Here is a 16,438-nt window from a genome sequence, read left to right as displayed (position 1 = left end):
TACAATAAGTGGATTACTCTGGGAATCCTGTAACAAAAGGTGTACACTGTAACAAAAAGTGGATTACGCTGGGATTACCAGCAGAGCTTGTTGCAAGCATTCCATAAAACCAAATGTATTCTTCATAAATGTACATATGTTTTGCCTTTCTTCTATATTACTACAAAACTGCTTTTGTATGTGTGATAGACCTCAAGCCCACTGCATATTATTTTGATGGGCGTTCCTTCCCTGTTTGGATTTGGGTTATGATCTGTAATATTCACTACATATGTGAACCCTATTATATGTAAGTTCAATAAAAGAAAATTCACTGTCTGTGCTTCTTTTCTGGTCATTATTATTATTATTCATTTCATATCATGACTGTTACTGAAAATAATTTTGTCATGGGGAGTGCCGAAAATTCATGTGGCAAATGACCTTTGTACGTCACTGCTCAGGGAGCCCACAAGGCAACAAGAGACCTGCGTCCTGATGCCCTCCTTGCATCTGGCATTCTGAGGTAGCCTCCTTCTAAAACCAGGAGATTGCACAGACCCACCATGGCTTGTTACCTGTGATGGACTTTTCTTCCAGAAATCTGTCCAATTCCAGAAATCTGGATACCTGATCTGTCCATTTTCTCCCAGCTCAGAACATCCCTGAGAGTGATTGATAACTGGGTCTCTTCGCAGACCAGACCGCCCACTCTGTTTCACTCCTCCCTCCCCTTTTGGGAAGGGATCCAAAAGAAATTTTGTACCCCCTGATATTGTTGTCGTCATCATCATCATCATCATCATCATCATCATCATTCCACACAGTGATGTTGTTTTTGACTGAATTTTGTTTATATCACCTATTGAGTCCTTCCCAAGGACCTAGGATAGGTGGCTATTTTTTTGTCTTCATGTTATAGGGTTGTTGTTGTTGTGTTAAGTAAGTAAGTAAATAAATAAATAAATAAAAATTTCTTTTAAAATCCTTTAATAAGTCTGGCAAGCCAAGGTGGGCCCTGATGGAGAGTCACTTTAAAAAGTGGGTCCTGTTGCTACAAAGTTTGGGAACCCCTGTCCTAGAGGATGGAGAGTCCTCCCCCCCCCCAAAAGGGGAGAGGATGTCTACTAGGTGAGATCCAGGAAACTGGAACATGAGTGTCAGTCTAGCTATTATGTCTATTTAAGGAGTCTACTAAAGGAGAGAGGGAGCAGACAGCAGGGGGCGTGGCTTCAACTTTAGGGCGGTTCCAAGGGTTTCAACGCCGCGTTCTATAGAACGGGGCGAGATGATAGACGTCCGCGGCTGCCAATGAGCGCCGGGGAACGTTGGCGCAAGCGGCCAGTGGGAGAGGCGGAAAGGAGGAGCCTCGATCCAGAGGCGGCAGTTGAGGTGAGACGGCGGGCAGGTAAGAGGTGGGGGCTGTTTCGTCGTCTGCGCTCCATGGGGGGGCTCAGGTGGGTGGGGGGCTCAGGTGTCTTGGCCCACTGCCCCCCAGGAGGAGCCCCCTCCTCCTGGCCCCCCATAGTAGCCCCCAGTAGTGCCCCCTTTGCTAATTATGGGGTGCTAATTACAGCCCCTCCCCCTTTTGTGCCTCCACTAATTGCAGCCCCCCCCCAGGTTGCCTGGGTGTCTTTTTCCTACCAGTGGTATCACCCCCTGGACCCCCCCTATCAACCTTTCTGACCCCCCCCCCCCAGCTAATGGCTTTGAATGTACAGAGGCTCTCAAGGTGCTTTTCACAGTTCTCTGCCCCATGGGCTTCCAGTCTGCTAGAATCTAGACAGGGAGGGCAGCAGAGGGGTGGAGGCAGAGGGACCCCCCCAGTCCTCTATATCAGGGGTCTTCAGCCTTTTTTTGTGCCATGACACCCATATACTGTATAATAAAGTGTGAGACTGGGGACCCCACTCTCAATCCTGCCCCCCTCCCAGGGCCCTGTCCTCCCACCCCTGCCCGCTCCCCGCCTGCCCTCCCAGCACAGCTCACTGTAACCCAGTGTTTCTCAACCAGCGGTACTTGAGGTACTTGAGTTTTTCCCAAACTTTATGGTGGTTAGATATGATTTTGGGGTGCCGATTCCAAAATGGCATCCGTTGTGCCCTATCGCGTCTAGTTTTGGAGATATAGTATAGCCTCATTAGTGAATGGTTCAAGCAGCTTCCTCATGAGGAAGCCGTGGTGTAGGCTTCCTCATGAGGAAGCTGCTTGAACCATTCACTAAAGAGGCTATGCCGTGTCTCCAAAACGATATACCAAATATACTCAAATATACACCCCAAATATACCCAAGAATCGGTGTAACGTTTAAGGAAGCAAAATGTGTGTTGGCCTGTGTTATTAACAGTATTTATAAACTGCTTTTCAACTAAAAGTTCACAAAGCACCGAAAATAAAATAACTAAAATGTCTCCCTGTCCCAAAAAGGCTCACAATCTAGAAAGATGCAAAAGAACACCAGCAGACAGCCATTAAAAGAGACACTGCTGGGGTGAGGAGGGCCAGTTACTCTCCCCCTGCTAAATAAAGGAGGAGCACCCACTTGAAAAAGTGCCCCTTACCCAGTTAGGAGGTAGCAGTTAGTATATTGATTTCATGTGGTCAATTTAAACACTATATGACATATTATTAAATTTAAAACTATAGTACATGTAATTTATTATAAGAAGATTGTAATTGTAATTATAAGAAGATTATGCGCTGCCTGCAGAGGCCTGCTCTCAGGGGAAAAGAGGACATTTAAATTCTTTTCCAGGCTAAAAAAGAGGACATGTGCTGGAAAAAGAGGACATCTGGTCACCCTGCCCTAGACACCTGCCACCCAGCAGCGAAACCAGGAACATGATGCCATAGAACACTCCAAAGCATGCTTTTTCGTGCTCGAAAAAGCCCCCCCCCAGTCCACCCTGAACCTCTTACTGGTGTTTGTCGCATCGCATCTGGCCTCCCAACCTGGAAGTAACTGGCAATTAAATCGTCACCGGTTACTTCCAGTGGTACTTCCGTATGGGTGAAGCGGTACAGCGGAAGACAGCCATTGAGAAACATTGCCGTAACCAGATATTCTTATTGGAGAGACCAGAAAAGGTTACTCTGAAGCCTGGCTCTAATGAAAGCCATTTTAGCACCATTGCCAAGAACCAGAGCAGGACTGGGACACAGTTTCCTGGTACCTGAAGCGTTACACCAGATACCTCCCCTTTACCTGTACCTTTCTTACTTGTTTCCCACCCCACCCTACCCCACCCCACATAGACTACCATCCACCTTGGCTTAAATTGTGTTTTTAACTTTTGTGACCTCCATTCAGCTCCCTTTGGTGCATTATCGGCGTGAAAGTTTTATATTCATATGTAAGGTGATAAATTTGCATGCCTCTGTTAATATGTGCTGTATATAAGGGAGTAGAAACAAGTTTGTCAAGAGTCACTCCAAGTCTGGGGGCCCACAGAACTGGGTCACCTGCCCTGCAGATCTGCCCCGGCTGCAGCTCTGTGTCATGTCTGTTTCATGTGAGCTGGGCAGGGCTCTTGTTGCTTCCTTCCATGCTGTCTTTTCATCCCAGACATAAAACTGCAAACTATTTGGAGGCTGCGGACTGACCACAAAGCAGGCTGATTGGGTGCGCCATGGCCGCACTGCATGGGCTGCAAGCTGACTACGTCTTTCGTGGTGTTGAGCATGTCGTGCGGATGACAGTGGAGGGCAGCCTCCTGGAAGTGGAAGTGGAGGACAAGCTCACCACAGACCAGTGGCGAGGGGAGTTTGATGCTGCTTGTGAGTATTGAGGGATGGGCAAGGTGGGGTGGGCATGGGGTCAGCAGGCGAGGCTATTGGAGAGGCGTCTCTTCAGAGTGAAGAAGCTGGAATCCAGACCATGGTATCCGCTGCCAAGGGCCAGAAAACCTCTGCCATGCAGACCGCCATATCGACCTATCATATTGCCGGTTAGACACTCTGTTTTTTGGGAACTGCTGAGAGCCACGTGGCTTAAAAAAGGGGGGGGCCTAAATCAGTCATTCCCAAACTCCTACAGGGCAGTTGGGAACCAGGTAAATGTTTGCGTGGGTGGGGAGGAGGGTAGTGACAGCTCCACAGAGATCCTGGTGCTGCTACTTCCAAGAGGCTTTTTTACCTAGGAGGGGCAGTGCTGGCCTTCTGCAGCGTCCTGGAGGCTTGCAGCCCCCTGTGATCTCCTCCATGGCTGCTGTAAACATCCCTTATCTCCAATCTGAAGCTACTTCCTGTTTTCATGGGGTCACAGGAATCGGAGATAAGGGCTTTGTAAACAAGCTGTGGAGGAGATCAGAAGGGGCTGTGAGCCTCCAGGACCCTGCAGGAGGCCAGCGCTGCCCCCTAGTTGAGTAAAAAAGCCCATTGGATGCAACAGCACCAGGATCCCTGATGCACTGTTGCTGCCATTGGAGCACAGCCACTCCCCTAAAGGGGGAATGCCCTGCTCCTGGTGGGTCACAACCCACCAGTTTGGGAACCTCTGGCTTAAATCCTTTAGCAGGGTCCCCTGCTAACTGGGCAAAGAGGCACCTTTCAGAGTGCTGCCCTCTTATATTTAGCAGAGGGAGATCAACTGTCCCTTTTTGCCCCAGAATGGCACCTTTTTCCAGTGGCTATTACTGGTGTCTCTTCTGTGTTTTTTTTGTTTTGTTTTTTTTAAGGGTGTGAGCCCTTTGGGGACAGGGAGCCATTTATTGATTTATTTTGCTGTGTAAACTGCTTTGTGAACTACTTTTTTTTTGAAAAGCAGGATAAAAATATTTATTAATAGTAACTTGAGCCAAGACCATCTATGTGGAAATCAGCTCTTTCTTGTCCTCGCTTTCTAGTCATTGAAGACCTCACTCACAAGACTGGGAATTTCAAGCAGTTTGGGATCTTCTGTAGTATGCTGGAGTCGGCACTTGCCCAGGTGACCTTGCAAGCCCCTTGCATCTCTCTCTCTCTCTCTCTCTCTCTCCTTCCTCTCTTCCTGGACAGGCTCCAGGGAAAGAACTGTGCTAGGAAGGTGTGCTCTGGGCAGCATGTCTGCCTTCCTTATAAGTTTGCTCTGCTTTCTGCCCCTTTGCCTCCCCTACGCTCCCCTATGCAGGTGAACATGTGGGGATATGTACCTGTGGTCAGTGCTGAGAAAGGGAAGGGCCGCTGCATTTCCAGTGCTGTTTTTTCGGCTTCCTGGAGGCATGTGGCTGGTTGTGCTGGAAAAGAGGGCGCTGGGCAAGCTGCTCTGACCCCGCTGGGTGCTTCAAGTGTTCTTGTTCAAGAGCATGTATTCCAGGAGAGGGCCGACTTACATGGTCCTTGACGTGGCGCTGCTTTCCCCTTTTCTACAGAGCAGCGAATCGGTGACGCTGGACCTTCTCACCTACAATGACCTCGAGTCACTGAGGAGCAGGAAGATTGGGGTGGGACCTCGGCACCCAACTGCTTCCAAGACTTCCCCGCTGAGCTCCAAACGTTATCTCATCTTGATCTACTCTGTGGAATTTGACAGGTGAAGAGCAGTAGCGCTCAAGGCAGGAGGGAGCAGGCCCCTGTGTCCAGCCTTGCTTCGTGGGCTGATTTGGGCCACAGTCTGCCCAATTGGGTATCTCTTCCATAAAGGAAGATGTAAACCATTAAAGGGTTGACAGCCAATCCTGTCTAGGGGGAGAGACATGGCTTCCTGCATCCAAGTGTGACGGTCATTTCACCCATCTAGAGCAGGGATGTCAAACTCATGCAGAGGGCCAAATTAGCATTCATAGTGCCTGCTGAGGGCCGGAAGTGACATCCTGAAGCAGAGGATGGCCAGAAATAAGCACTTCATTCTCACATAGAATGTCATTAGCTGTAAATGACAGAAGAGAAAATGTGCAAATCTTGATCATATTTTCAAGACATGAGAGTGTCCTATCCCAATTTTTCCTATCCTGCTGACTACGCCAATTTGTCCCATCCAAATATTCCAACTCCCTTCTAATGCCCACTTTTTGGCTAATTAACAGCCTCCTTTGCCAAGAACAGCAGCTGTGGTGTGCAAAGAAATGAACAGAACTCCTTATCAGTTGAGCAGTTAACAAGAATTTATTGCTACAAACACATACACTCCCTGCAATTCCTCTTGTCCAGAGGCTTTCCCTCCCCAGAACTCCACTTAACTCAGTGGGTAAAGGTCTGAAGCCTCCAGTCCAAGTCCAATCCAGTCTCCAAAGCATAGTCCAGTCTTCAGCAGAGTCCTGGCAGCCCCCTTCTCCTGTAGGTCTGGGGTCCCTCTGGTCAGGTAGCATCTCCCTCTGGGTCAGGGAAGCTCTGTCTGGGTAGCTTTGCTCCTTCTGAAGCTGCCTTTTATCCTTGTATGTCCCATTAAGTCCAAATGCAGCTCAGCTGTGAGCTACCTCCTTAGCTCCTTGTTCAGTCCAAATTAAGCTCAGGTGAGCCATCTCTTCAGTCCATGTCCATTCAAAGTCCCATCAAGGTCAAATGAAGCTCAGGTGTCCATCAGAGTCTCCATTGGCCTTGATTGATTACAGCTGTGGAGCCAGGCCTGCCCTTCCCAGAGCTGTCAAACAGCTGTCAAAACATGGAATCATCCACCTGATGATCTTCTGATCTTCCATTATAGAGAGCCCAATTATAATGGGGGCCGGCCCCCAGACCTTATGTTTGGCATCCCTGATCTACAGCAAGTGGACATACATGCACAACCCCCCCCCCCCCACACACACACACCCTTCTGAGTTGCAGCATTTGTTCCCATCGGCAGTGATTTTTGTGACTCTGTTTTCTTGCTTCCTGGAAGGATTCACTATCCGCTGCCATTGCCCTACATGGGGAAGCCAGACCCTGTGATCCTGCAGAAGGTGATCCGGGAGCTCAAGGAGGAGCTGGCCATGTTGAAGGCCAAGCCTGGCAAGGACTTTCGGGATGCTGAGATCCGCCGACTCCGGGACGAGTAAGTGTTTGGAGGGTGGGAAAAGATGGGCTTCTTGAGGACGTGTTGACTTGGATGGATTTGTGTCAGAGTATTGGGCATCCACCGTGGCCAGCTGCAGGTACCAGCTCTTTCATGTGACTTCACCTTGAGCTGGTTAGAAATTGGGGTGCTACTGGAACAAGGAGAGATAGGAGTCTTCACTGTTGATGGCAAAGAGGTGGGATGGCTGGATTTTCCCATGGTATCCAGAAGGGTGTAAGTTTTCATGGTTCCCATGGGAGGGTGTAGGTTCTTTGGGTTATGTAGGAAACAGGGTTTTCTTTCGGATCTTGTAGTGGAGAGATGACGGGCCTGTCTGCACACTCTTCTGTGGTTTTTGTGCCTCAAAAGAGAAAAGGTGTCCTAGTCTGTGACCAACCTGTGAGATCCTACATCCTTCCTCATATTGGGAGTTGGAGACTGACTGCTAGATAGCTCAGATCTAAGATCTTGCCAGCTGCCAATTCTCTGCCCCTGCCAGGCTGCAGCGCACCTTGGAGGAGAAGGCAGCAATGGAGACTGCTCTGCTGGGTCTGCAGGAGGAGCTGAAGCTCACCAACAAGAGCAGTGCCCTCAAGGAGGTGAAGATCCTCAAGAAGGTGGTGCAGAGTCTCGAGGAGGAGCTGACCAAGGAGCGGGCCAAGCACCAGCGAGTGGCCAGCAAGCGTCTGCAGGAAAGCCGGCAGCTTGCTGCCGAGGTGGGTCTCGCGGGAGCCTCTCTGTCCCCTGAAACAGGCTTGGTAGGGAGGGAACCGCTCAGCTGGGCAGGGGAAGTGAGTACTTGCGAGGTTGCGTACAGTGTGCTCTGTTAAAAAGAATTGCAACTCTGTGCGCAGGCCAGCCACATTCTGGCCCAGGAATCATGAATTCTGTGACCTGCATAAGCTACTCCAATATACACAAGCTCACATTTTGCAGATTATTGAGCTTGTCACAGTAAGGGGGAGAGGTGGCCCCACCCCCAATACAGCAAACATTCTTCAGCCTTCCCTTTAAGATCTGTTCAACAGAGCAGCTGCCGTGCACCTTCAAGCACGTCACCTCTGCCATGAGGGCCGGAAGCATGGTTTTTTAAAAACAAAATCTGCAAGCTGAGATTCTGCAGGCTTTGAGTCCTGTGCCACATAATACCACATCTGACTTTTTTTTTTTTTTTTTTGGTGCCTTTCCGGGTTCCAAATAGCCCAGTATCCGGGAACTAGATAGTTCAGGTTCTATTTGTGGCATCTCGAAGCAGGGCCAGGAAGCCTTGGAGAGCCCCTGTGATCAACAGGACTTGGATGAAATTTCTGGCTTGGGAGAAGAAAGCTTCTTGTGTTAAAATGAGGAACAGCCAGTGCCTTGTGCAAAGTTAGATCCCACCTGAGTATGTAACTGGGACCTAGGAGGGATTTTCTCCTCCTGGGCCAATTCTCCTACTGGGCCATTAAGTATATTGGTGTTGTCGCCGCCCCCACCCCTCCACTTGAAAATATCCTCCGTGAATCAGCTTGGTCCTTCCTGATCAAGGAGATCTTTCTCTTCACTCCAGCTATCGGAGCTGAAGGTGACCGAGAGGAGCCTCCGGATCCGTGTGAAGAACTTGACCAATGAACTGGCCCTATACAAGAAAGGGTGAGTGCTCCTTTCCAATTGCAGTGTGCGTTGTTGAAGGCAGGCCGTTGCACCAGTTTATCTGCTCAACTAGGGGTGTTAAACATAAGGCCCAGGGGCTGGATTGTGGCCCGTGGAAGCTTTTTATCTGGCCCTTATCTGGTGAGCAGTACTGAGGTGTCTCTGATGGAAGGATGGACTGCATGATATTTGGGCTCTCCCGTATCTTGAAATATGATCAAGATTTGCAAATTTTCTCTTCTGTCATCTGCAGCTAATGTTCTTAAGTGAGAAAAAAGTGCTTATTTCTGGTTATGACCTTTTAAAAACATCACTTCCTGCCTGATGACATCACTTGAGACCCTCAGCAGGCATCATGAATGCTATTTGGCCCGCTGTACGAAAAAGTGTGACGCCCCTGTGCTAGACAAACACCAGCTGCTCTCCCCAGCTGTGGGTGTCTTGTTCTCTTTCCTTCTCAGGCATTTCACCCCCCTCGGACCATCCCCCCAGAACCAGTCTGCCTCCTCCCGCGTTTTTGGTCCTTCGGTCTTGTCCCGAGCCAGCACCAAGTCGCGAGAAGACCACCGCTCCACCTCCCGGGAACGCTCCAACTCAAGGGAGCGCCCTGGGGCCTGGGGGGCCAACCGGCAGCGGTCCACCTCCAGGGAGGGGCGCAGTGGGAGCCAGGGCCGCTTTCCGCGACAGTCCCCATCCCCTACAGGTAAGGGGGGGTAGACCTTGCCAAGTACACTCTGCATGTCAGCGCCAGCCCAGTGACAGGTGGGGTGCCTCGTTAAGGTCTGCCAGACTTCCTAGGAGAGCTCTTAATGGGTCCGAAAGGTTCTGTGCCCAGAAAAGGCACGTCTGGTCACTGAGCAGGTGATAATAGATCTGCTTCTTTTGGATCATTTGCTTCTGCTAGGTGTGGGCAGCAAGAAAGAATGGGCTGGGAGGCAGGGCCTGGAAGCCGAGCTCAGCAGCCACTGATGGTCCTCTGGTCACCCCCTTCCTGGCCTTGGAGAGGTTGCCAGTTGCTGCCGTGGCAAAGAACTGTGGTGTATTGTCCCTTACAACTGCCCCCCCCTTTTCTCACCCCTCTCCTAGGCGCCCGGGCACCGCGATTTGACCCCACAGCCTTTGTGAAGGCCAAGGAACGCAAGCAGAAGGAGGCAGAGCAGAAACAGTGAGAAGCGATGGCTCTTCCCAATCCTGGGCTGTGGAATGGGGAGGAGGAAGGCAGGGCCTTGCTAATGCTCTTCCTTCTGCTTCAGCAAGCGCTGCATCCGACGGGGAATGGGAGACACTCCACCCAGCGGCTGGCGCCGTGTGCAGTCTAGGGGTCCATCAGTTTTTGGTGCAGGCGGCCTTGGAAAGGCTCGGGGCAGGAGTTCTTCAGGTACACCTTGCTTCGGTGTCACTTGGACTCTTTCTGGGCATGCAGGCCCTAGGGTGTCTCCCACATACTTTCTCTGATTTCCATAGTGGAGTTGGGTCTTCACCTGGTGCCAGAAGGCATTTTCTAGCGAGGGTCTTCCAGGGCATTGGCGCCACACCTGAAAGGGTCTTGCTCCTCGAGCGCACGTGCTGAGCCTCAATCACCAGGGAGGTGTTCAGAGCAGATGTTGGGGATTGAGCGGAGTGTACAGAATGGAGTGTACAGGAGGCAGCAGACTGGTGAGAAGGTCTCCAGGCAAAGGTGCTGTGCCGCTTTTGTGGAGTTTTGCACAGTTCCCGACACACAGCTGGCACTAGACAAATGCCGTAGGGGGTCAAGCAAGGCTCTGCATCTTGCCCAGGCTCTCTATCCATTTGGGAAACAGGCATGTTTTGCTGGTCTGTGAAGGGTCTCTGAGCTGAAACATTCCCTGACATCACAGCAGCTTCCCCAATGGTTGGGAGAGTCTTGTATGTTATAGGCAGGTCTGACTTTTCTCGGCCTGTGTATCTAATATTTATAACCTGTTTCCGTGTTGTCTATTTTGTATACTCTGAGGGCATGGGCATTTTCAGTGTGTGTGATGCTGCCAACGTAGGTTGGTCTTCATGGACAGGGCTGCATGTTGCTTGCTCTCACAGCAAACATCCTCTCTTTTGTAGTGGAAAGTTTTCGCAGCAGAGGCTCATCTGTAAGCTCAGGGAGTGAAATGGACGATTACTCCGAACCAGCTGCACCAAGGTGAGAAAAGAGGGCAGAGGAAGGCAGGGACCTTGTGCAGAGTTGCACATGGTCCCCAAGTTTCTCTCTGTTATGAAAATTCCCAGTCTTGATTGCAAAAAATTAAATGTGCCGTCCTTGTGGGTGCAGGTGTAAGCTGGGCAGTGCCAGGGTTTAACCTTTTCATTGTGGTCTTTGATGCCCAGCACTGCTGTTGTCTGGGGTGAGATGGGAATAGGGAGTTTGAGGGATGGAGATGGAGAGATGGAGTTGAACTAGATGGGAGTTTGGGGGCCTCTACTCCGCTCAGAGGGAGATTGGAGGCAGAAGGATAGACCACCTGCCATCTTTTGAAGAGTTTGTAGCTTTGTATTTCAGCTTAAAAATAAAATCCTAAGTAGATAAGATAAAATTAAAATCATAGGTACAACAAGAAGTTTTAAACAAGAGACAGAAAATTCTTGGTTTTCACTCCTTAATGTTTTATTGTGATGTTTTTAAATTTTATTCTGATGTTTTAAATGTTCACATTCTGTTGTACACCACTTTGAGTTTTAGGAAAGTGGTATAGAAATCTTCTAAATAAATAAAATAATCAAAATGGCAGGAATTAAAGCAGCAGCAAAATGCCAAGACTCCCCCCCCCCCCCAGCAGAGTGAAATCAGATGTATCCCAAGAAGGCGAATAAGAGGGGGACAGTCTCAGAACCATTTCTGGTCCAGGACTAACTCACTGTCGAGACCTTAACCTGTCGGATATGTTGTGTGTTTGTTCCGCAGGGGTCGGAAACGGGCTGTGAAGGGCAGGAAACCACTGAGCTCCACCTCCTGGAACGGATCTGCCGTGGTAAGTGGCCAAGCCTAAGGGTTTCCATGCCCCACCGTGGAAGAGGAAAGGAGACCAGTGGTGGACACAAGGGCGGTATTTGGAAGTGGCTCCTATGCTGCCCTCCTAGCTTTTGGTGCACTGATGGGCATCTCCATACAGGCCCCTCGAGGAGATAGTGGTCACCGGAAGCGCTTGGCAAGTACCCCGACCGCAGGCAAGCGAGCAGACAAAGGTAACTCTTTGGGGTTCTAAGAGGCTAAGGGGTTGTGGGCTTGCGGAGCCCTAAAGGGCGGGGAGGGTGTCTTTGTTCTGCAGTTGGAACTGATCACAACACTCCATCACTCCCCCTCCTTGATTTGCCTTGTCTGATTGGTGCAGGGCATTATGGGGAGGCAACTTCCTGCTTAGACTTTTGGGCACAGGGGATTGTGGGGAGGCCCCCAGCTCCCCCAAGCAGGCTGGACCTTCCCTGCTGTGACGTTCTTGTCTTTCCCTGCAGAGAATCTATTCAGCGAGCCCTCGGCTGACCTCTCGGAGATTGACGCACGGCTGCAGGCGCTGCAGGAGTACATGAATAAGCTGGAGACCAGAACGTAGTTCCTGTGCAGAGCAGAGAGAGAGAACTTATGTGCCTTCTGAGGGGGAGGGCAGCACCGTGGCGACAGAGCAGAATACAGGGGGTGTCCTTTCCCACCCACCACTTGTTTGGGAATCCGCCTCCTGCCTTTGTGTACACTTTGGTTGTGGGCCTAAAGTAGAAAATTAGTTGGGGATGGGAATCATGGATTTGTTTGTGTCCATAGGCAGAGGCTTCTGAGAGTGACGCAGCGGTGTGGATCCTGGGGTTTGTAGGGGTTTAGGTAGAAAGTCCTGTCTTGCTTTGAAGGAGGCCTCGCCACTTGACCGGCAGAGTGGTCGTCTTAGAATCTCCCTTCTGCCCCCACCTCCTTTCAGCTCTGATCCTGAAAAAAAGCACACGGCTCTTTCTTTCCCCACATCTCTCCCCTTGTGCCCAGTGATGGGGAAGGAAATGTGCTTTCATCTTAGAGAGCTCCTTCTGGTAGCTTCCAAGGCCCTCCCCGGTAGGGAGAGTGCCAGCCCTCTTGGGCCAGGAATTTGGATCCCTTTCAGGGAGAAAAATAACCTCCCTGGGCAAGGACTATGAGAGGACAACAACTGTTAACTGTGACTTCAGGCTACCCCTCGGAGAGGCAGAGCTTCCAGGATCAGGTTTTCAGTTAGCTTGTCTTCTGCCTCCCTGCCTTTGTCCTTGTAGTGGCTTGTGCTACCGGCAGTCTCTATCTGTAAATAAACTGTTGTTTTTCTAATTTTGTGGTCTCTGGTGCAGTGGTTAATATTAGTGCTCTGTTCAGCTTCCAGCTAGAGCCCTGCTGTTTAATTAGGCAACAGATGTATGTTTTTAAAGTGAATAGGTTTTTTCATCCATTTGGATGGATCATCCAATGGATGATGGCCAGATCCCAAAGGATCTCCTCTATGGAGAACTCGTGCAAGGAAAGCGCCCTACAGGTAGACCACAGCTGCGATACAAGGACATCTGCAAGAGGGATCTGAAGGCCTTAGGAGTGGACCTCAACAAGTGGGAAACCCTGGCCTCTGAGCGGCCCGCTTGGAGGCAGGCTGTGCAGCATGGCCTTTCCCCGTTTGAAGAGACACTTGGCCAACAGTCTGAGGCTAAGAGGCAAAGAAGGAAGGCCCATAGCCAGGGAGACAGGCCAGGGACAGACTGCACTTGCTCCCAGTGTGGAAGGGATTGTCACTCCCGAATGGGCCTTTTCAGCCACACTAGACGCTGTTCCAGAATCACCATTCAGAGCGCGATACACAGTCTTTCGAGACTGAAGGTTGCCAACAACTGAATAGGTTTGAGTTTTTTGACGTTTTGTAATTGGTTCTCTGTCACTGTTCAGGATGCCTTTACATCAATAAAACGTCAAAAATAGATAACATCCAACTGCAAAGGAGACGCTGTGCCATTTCAGAAGAGGCATCCCCCTTTTCTCTCACCTGATGGGGCGCCTGCTATAACACAGGCATGCATTGGCTTAAATAAAGCCAGCTTTCTAGCCCTGGAAGTGTGCAACTGTTCCTGACTAGAGCTTAGGGGATTGATTGGCTGAGGCTTCTCTAATCAGGCAATGGTTGTAATTATTCTAGAACAGTGGTTTCCAAATGGCAGCCTGGTGTGTCTCATCTTAATAGTCCCAGGCCTTTGGTGGCACTTCCTCTGCACGTTGTCCCAGAAGGCTCTGTGTCCCAATTTCCAGGGCGAAGTGGCTGCCCAGCACAACTCGCAGTGAAGAATGGGTGAAAAGAACGGCGGCTGTGGCAGGGAACAGTAAGGCTTTGCCACTGTTGTGCCCAGGATTCTTACGTTGGAGTACCGCATCCAGGCTGGAGCTTGGAGGCCAGGAAAAATGGGCAAGACTTTCCCTAGCCCCGTACACTGTCGGTGCCCTCTTCAGACTTGGGCATGATCTGGCCACTTACAGCCACGTTCCCTGAAGTTAAAGTAGATATGGGGGGAGGGGTAAGTGGGATCACTTTGTCCAGACAAGAAAATGACCGTTGTGTGTCATTCGGCTTATGAGCCATGATACTCCCATTGGAGGAAATACCCTCGTTGCTTGGCTTTGCTGGTGAGCCAGCAAAAAGAGGCCCGCAAGACCCAGTTGGAGAGAGACAAATGCTGCAATTGAGATCATTTGGAGAACCACCACCATTGATACGGTCACCCAAGAGGTGCCTTTCCCTCCCCCTGAAAGGATTTGAGGGGGCCTGCAGCAGCATCTCTTTTTCAGCTCAGACAAGGCTGATCCTCCTTGGGGCTTGCACTGCTGTTGATCAAAGCATCTGAGCCTGTGCTTTGCACAGCAGGTGAAATTGTGCCCAACTACGGTAACTGCTTTGCAGAGCTAGTGGTCGGAAACGGCTCCTTGGTGCAAGCTCTGTGGAAAAGGGCTCTAATTTTATCCCTTTGTGTTCCCAGTACCTCTGTTGCTGCTGGCGCTGGGCCAAAGGGGCACCGAGTGCTGGTCAAACCTGATTCAGCCAGAGGTCGGGCTGTTTTGGCAAAGAGGAAAGGCGGAGTGTAGCACAGAATGGCGTCACTGGTGGAGCAGGCAGAAAGACTGACTCTAACCACTGCCAAAGAGCACCTCCAGGCTCTTGACTCAAACTGCCAGAGGAGCAAGTCATTCCATCATTCAAGGCTGTGCTATTGGTCAAACTAGCCCATTGTGTCACAGAAGAGCATTCCTCTTCCAGTGTTGTCCTTTCTGGTAGCAAAAAACATCCAAGATTTTTGTGGCCCCTTAAAAACTGACACATTGACACTGGCACAGGCTTTTTATGTTGATGTCCAGTGAGTGGACTCTAAGCCATGCGGGCAGCGGCAGAGCTGGAGCAGGTACAAAGCACTAGGTTTGGCAGGGAGCCTCACCACAGCATTCGAGCAGCCCCTCCCCTTCGGAGCCATTCCAGGAGGTGGGTGCAAAATGGAGATGTACACCTTGCTCCGAAGGAGAGGGAGAAGGGCTGCTTGCACACTGCGGTGAGGCTCCGTGCAAAATTCAGTGCTTTGCACCCCCACTAGCTATGCCACCGCCTTGCAATATACTGTCTTCGGGCACATGCCTAACCAGGTCTACTCAGAAGTAAGTTCTATTTTATTCAATGGGGCTTACTCTCAGGAAACACAGAAACTCTCAGGTCAGGATGTGGACTCACCTCCCTGCATTACAATCTCTGCACAAGAACTGGAGGTTGTCCATGACTTTGTGTACCTTGGCTCAACGATCTCCAACACTCTTTCTTTCGATACCGAGCTAAACAAGCGCATCGGTAAAGCAGCTACCACGTTTTCCAGACTCACAAAGAGAGTCTGGTCCAACAAGAAGCTGACGGAACATACCAAGATCCAGGTCTACAGAGCTTGCGTCCTGAGTACACTTCTGTACTGCAGCGAGTCATGGACTCTTCGCTCACAACAGGAGAGGAAACTGAACGCTTTCCACATGCGCTGCCTCCGACGCATTTCTCGGCATCACCTGGCAGGACAAAGTTCCAAACAACACAGTCCTGGAACGAGCTGGAATCCCTAGCATGTATGCACTGCTGAAACAGAGACGCCTGCGTTGGCTCGGTCATGTCGTGAGAATGGATCCCAAACTTGTCCCTCAAAACGGCCACGGTACCAGAAGATTGGAGGATAGCAAATGTCACGCCTATTTTTAAAAAGGGAAAGAGGGGGGACCCGGGAAACTATAGGCCGGTCAGCCTAACATCCATACCGGGTAAGATGGTGGAATGCCTCATCAAAGATAGGATCTCAAAACACATAGACGAACAGGCCTTGCTGAGGGAGAGTCAGCATGGCTTCTGTAAGGGTAAGTCTTGCCTCACCAACCTTATAGAATTCTTTGAAAAGGTCAACAGGCATGTGGATGCGGGAGAACCCGTGGACATTATATATCTGGACTTTCAGAAGGCGTTTGACCCGGTCCCTCACCAAAGGCTACTGAAAAAACTCCACAGTCAGGGAATTAGAGGACAGGTCCTCTCGTGGATTGAGAACTGGTTGGAGGCCAGGAAGCAGAGAGTGGGTGTCAATGGGCAATTTTCACAATGGAGAGAGGTGAAAAGTGGTGTGCCCCAAGGATCTGTCCTGGGACCGGTGCTTTTCAACCTCTTCATAAATGACCTGGAGACAGGGTTGAGCAGTGAAGTGGCTAAGTTTGCAGACGACACCAAACTTTTCCGAGTGGTAAAGACCAGAAGGGATTGTGAGGAGCTCCAGAAGGATCTCTCCAGACTGGCAGAATGGGCAGCAAAATGGCAGATGCGCTTCAATGTCAGTAAGTGTAAAGTCATGCACATTGGGGCAAAA

The 16,438-nt window shown here is 50.4% G+C and overlaps 1 protein-coding gene across 1 annotated transcript; it reads left to right on the top strand.

Moving 5' to 3' along the window:
- The first annotated feature begins 3,599 nt into the window (after positions 1 to 3,599).
- CCDC61 (coiled-coil domain containing 61) lies at positions 3,600 to 12,418 on the top strand. The gene is made up of 13 exons (XM_066638638.1): positions 3,600 to 3,756; positions 4,824 to 4,906; positions 5,328 to 5,488; positions 6,776 to 6,928; positions 7,431 to 7,647; positions 8,481 to 8,563; positions 9,025 to 9,266; positions 9,650 to 9,728; positions 9,817 to 9,941; positions 10,643 to 10,721; positions 11,481 to 11,547; positions 11,689 to 11,761; positions 12,029 to 12,418. The coding sequence occupies exons 1-13, from the start codon at positions 3,609 to 3,611 to the stop codon at positions 12,124 to 12,126; spliced, it is 1,608 nt and encodes a 535-aa protein (XP_066494735.1). The 5' UTR covers positions 3,600 to 3,608; the 3' UTR covers positions 12,127 to 12,418.
- Positions 12,419 to 16,438: the final 4,020 nt, after the last annotated feature.

Source organism: Tiliqua scincoides, chromosome 10 (genome assembly GCF_035046505.1).
Source record: "Tiliqua scincoides isolate rTilSci1 chromosome 10, rTilSci1.hap2, whole genome shotgun sequence".
Lineage (NCBI taxonomy): Eukaryota > Metazoa > Chordata > Lepidosauria > Squamata > Scincidae > Tiliqua > Tiliqua scincoides.
The sequence above is the reverse complement of the archived record's forward strand: the minus strand, read 5'-3'. Positions and strand labels throughout refer to the sequence as shown.

What these genes read in the sequence shown, in the direction of transcription:
- CCDC61 (XM_066638638.1), top strand. Translation starts at nt 3,609, where the DNA reads ATGGCCGCACTGCATGGGCTGCAAGCTGACTACGTCTTTCGTGGTGTT. An exon ending in TCCGAACCAGCTGCACCAAG is followed by an intron (nt 10,722 to 11,480) that starts GTGAGAAAAGAG and finishes TTTGTTCCGCAG; the next exon opens with GGGTCGGAAACGGGCTGTGA. An exon ending in AGGCAAGCGAGCAGACAAAG is followed by an intron (nt 11,762 to 12,028) that starts GTAACTCTTTGG and finishes CTTTCCCTGCAG; the next exon opens with AGAATCTATTCAGCGAGCCC.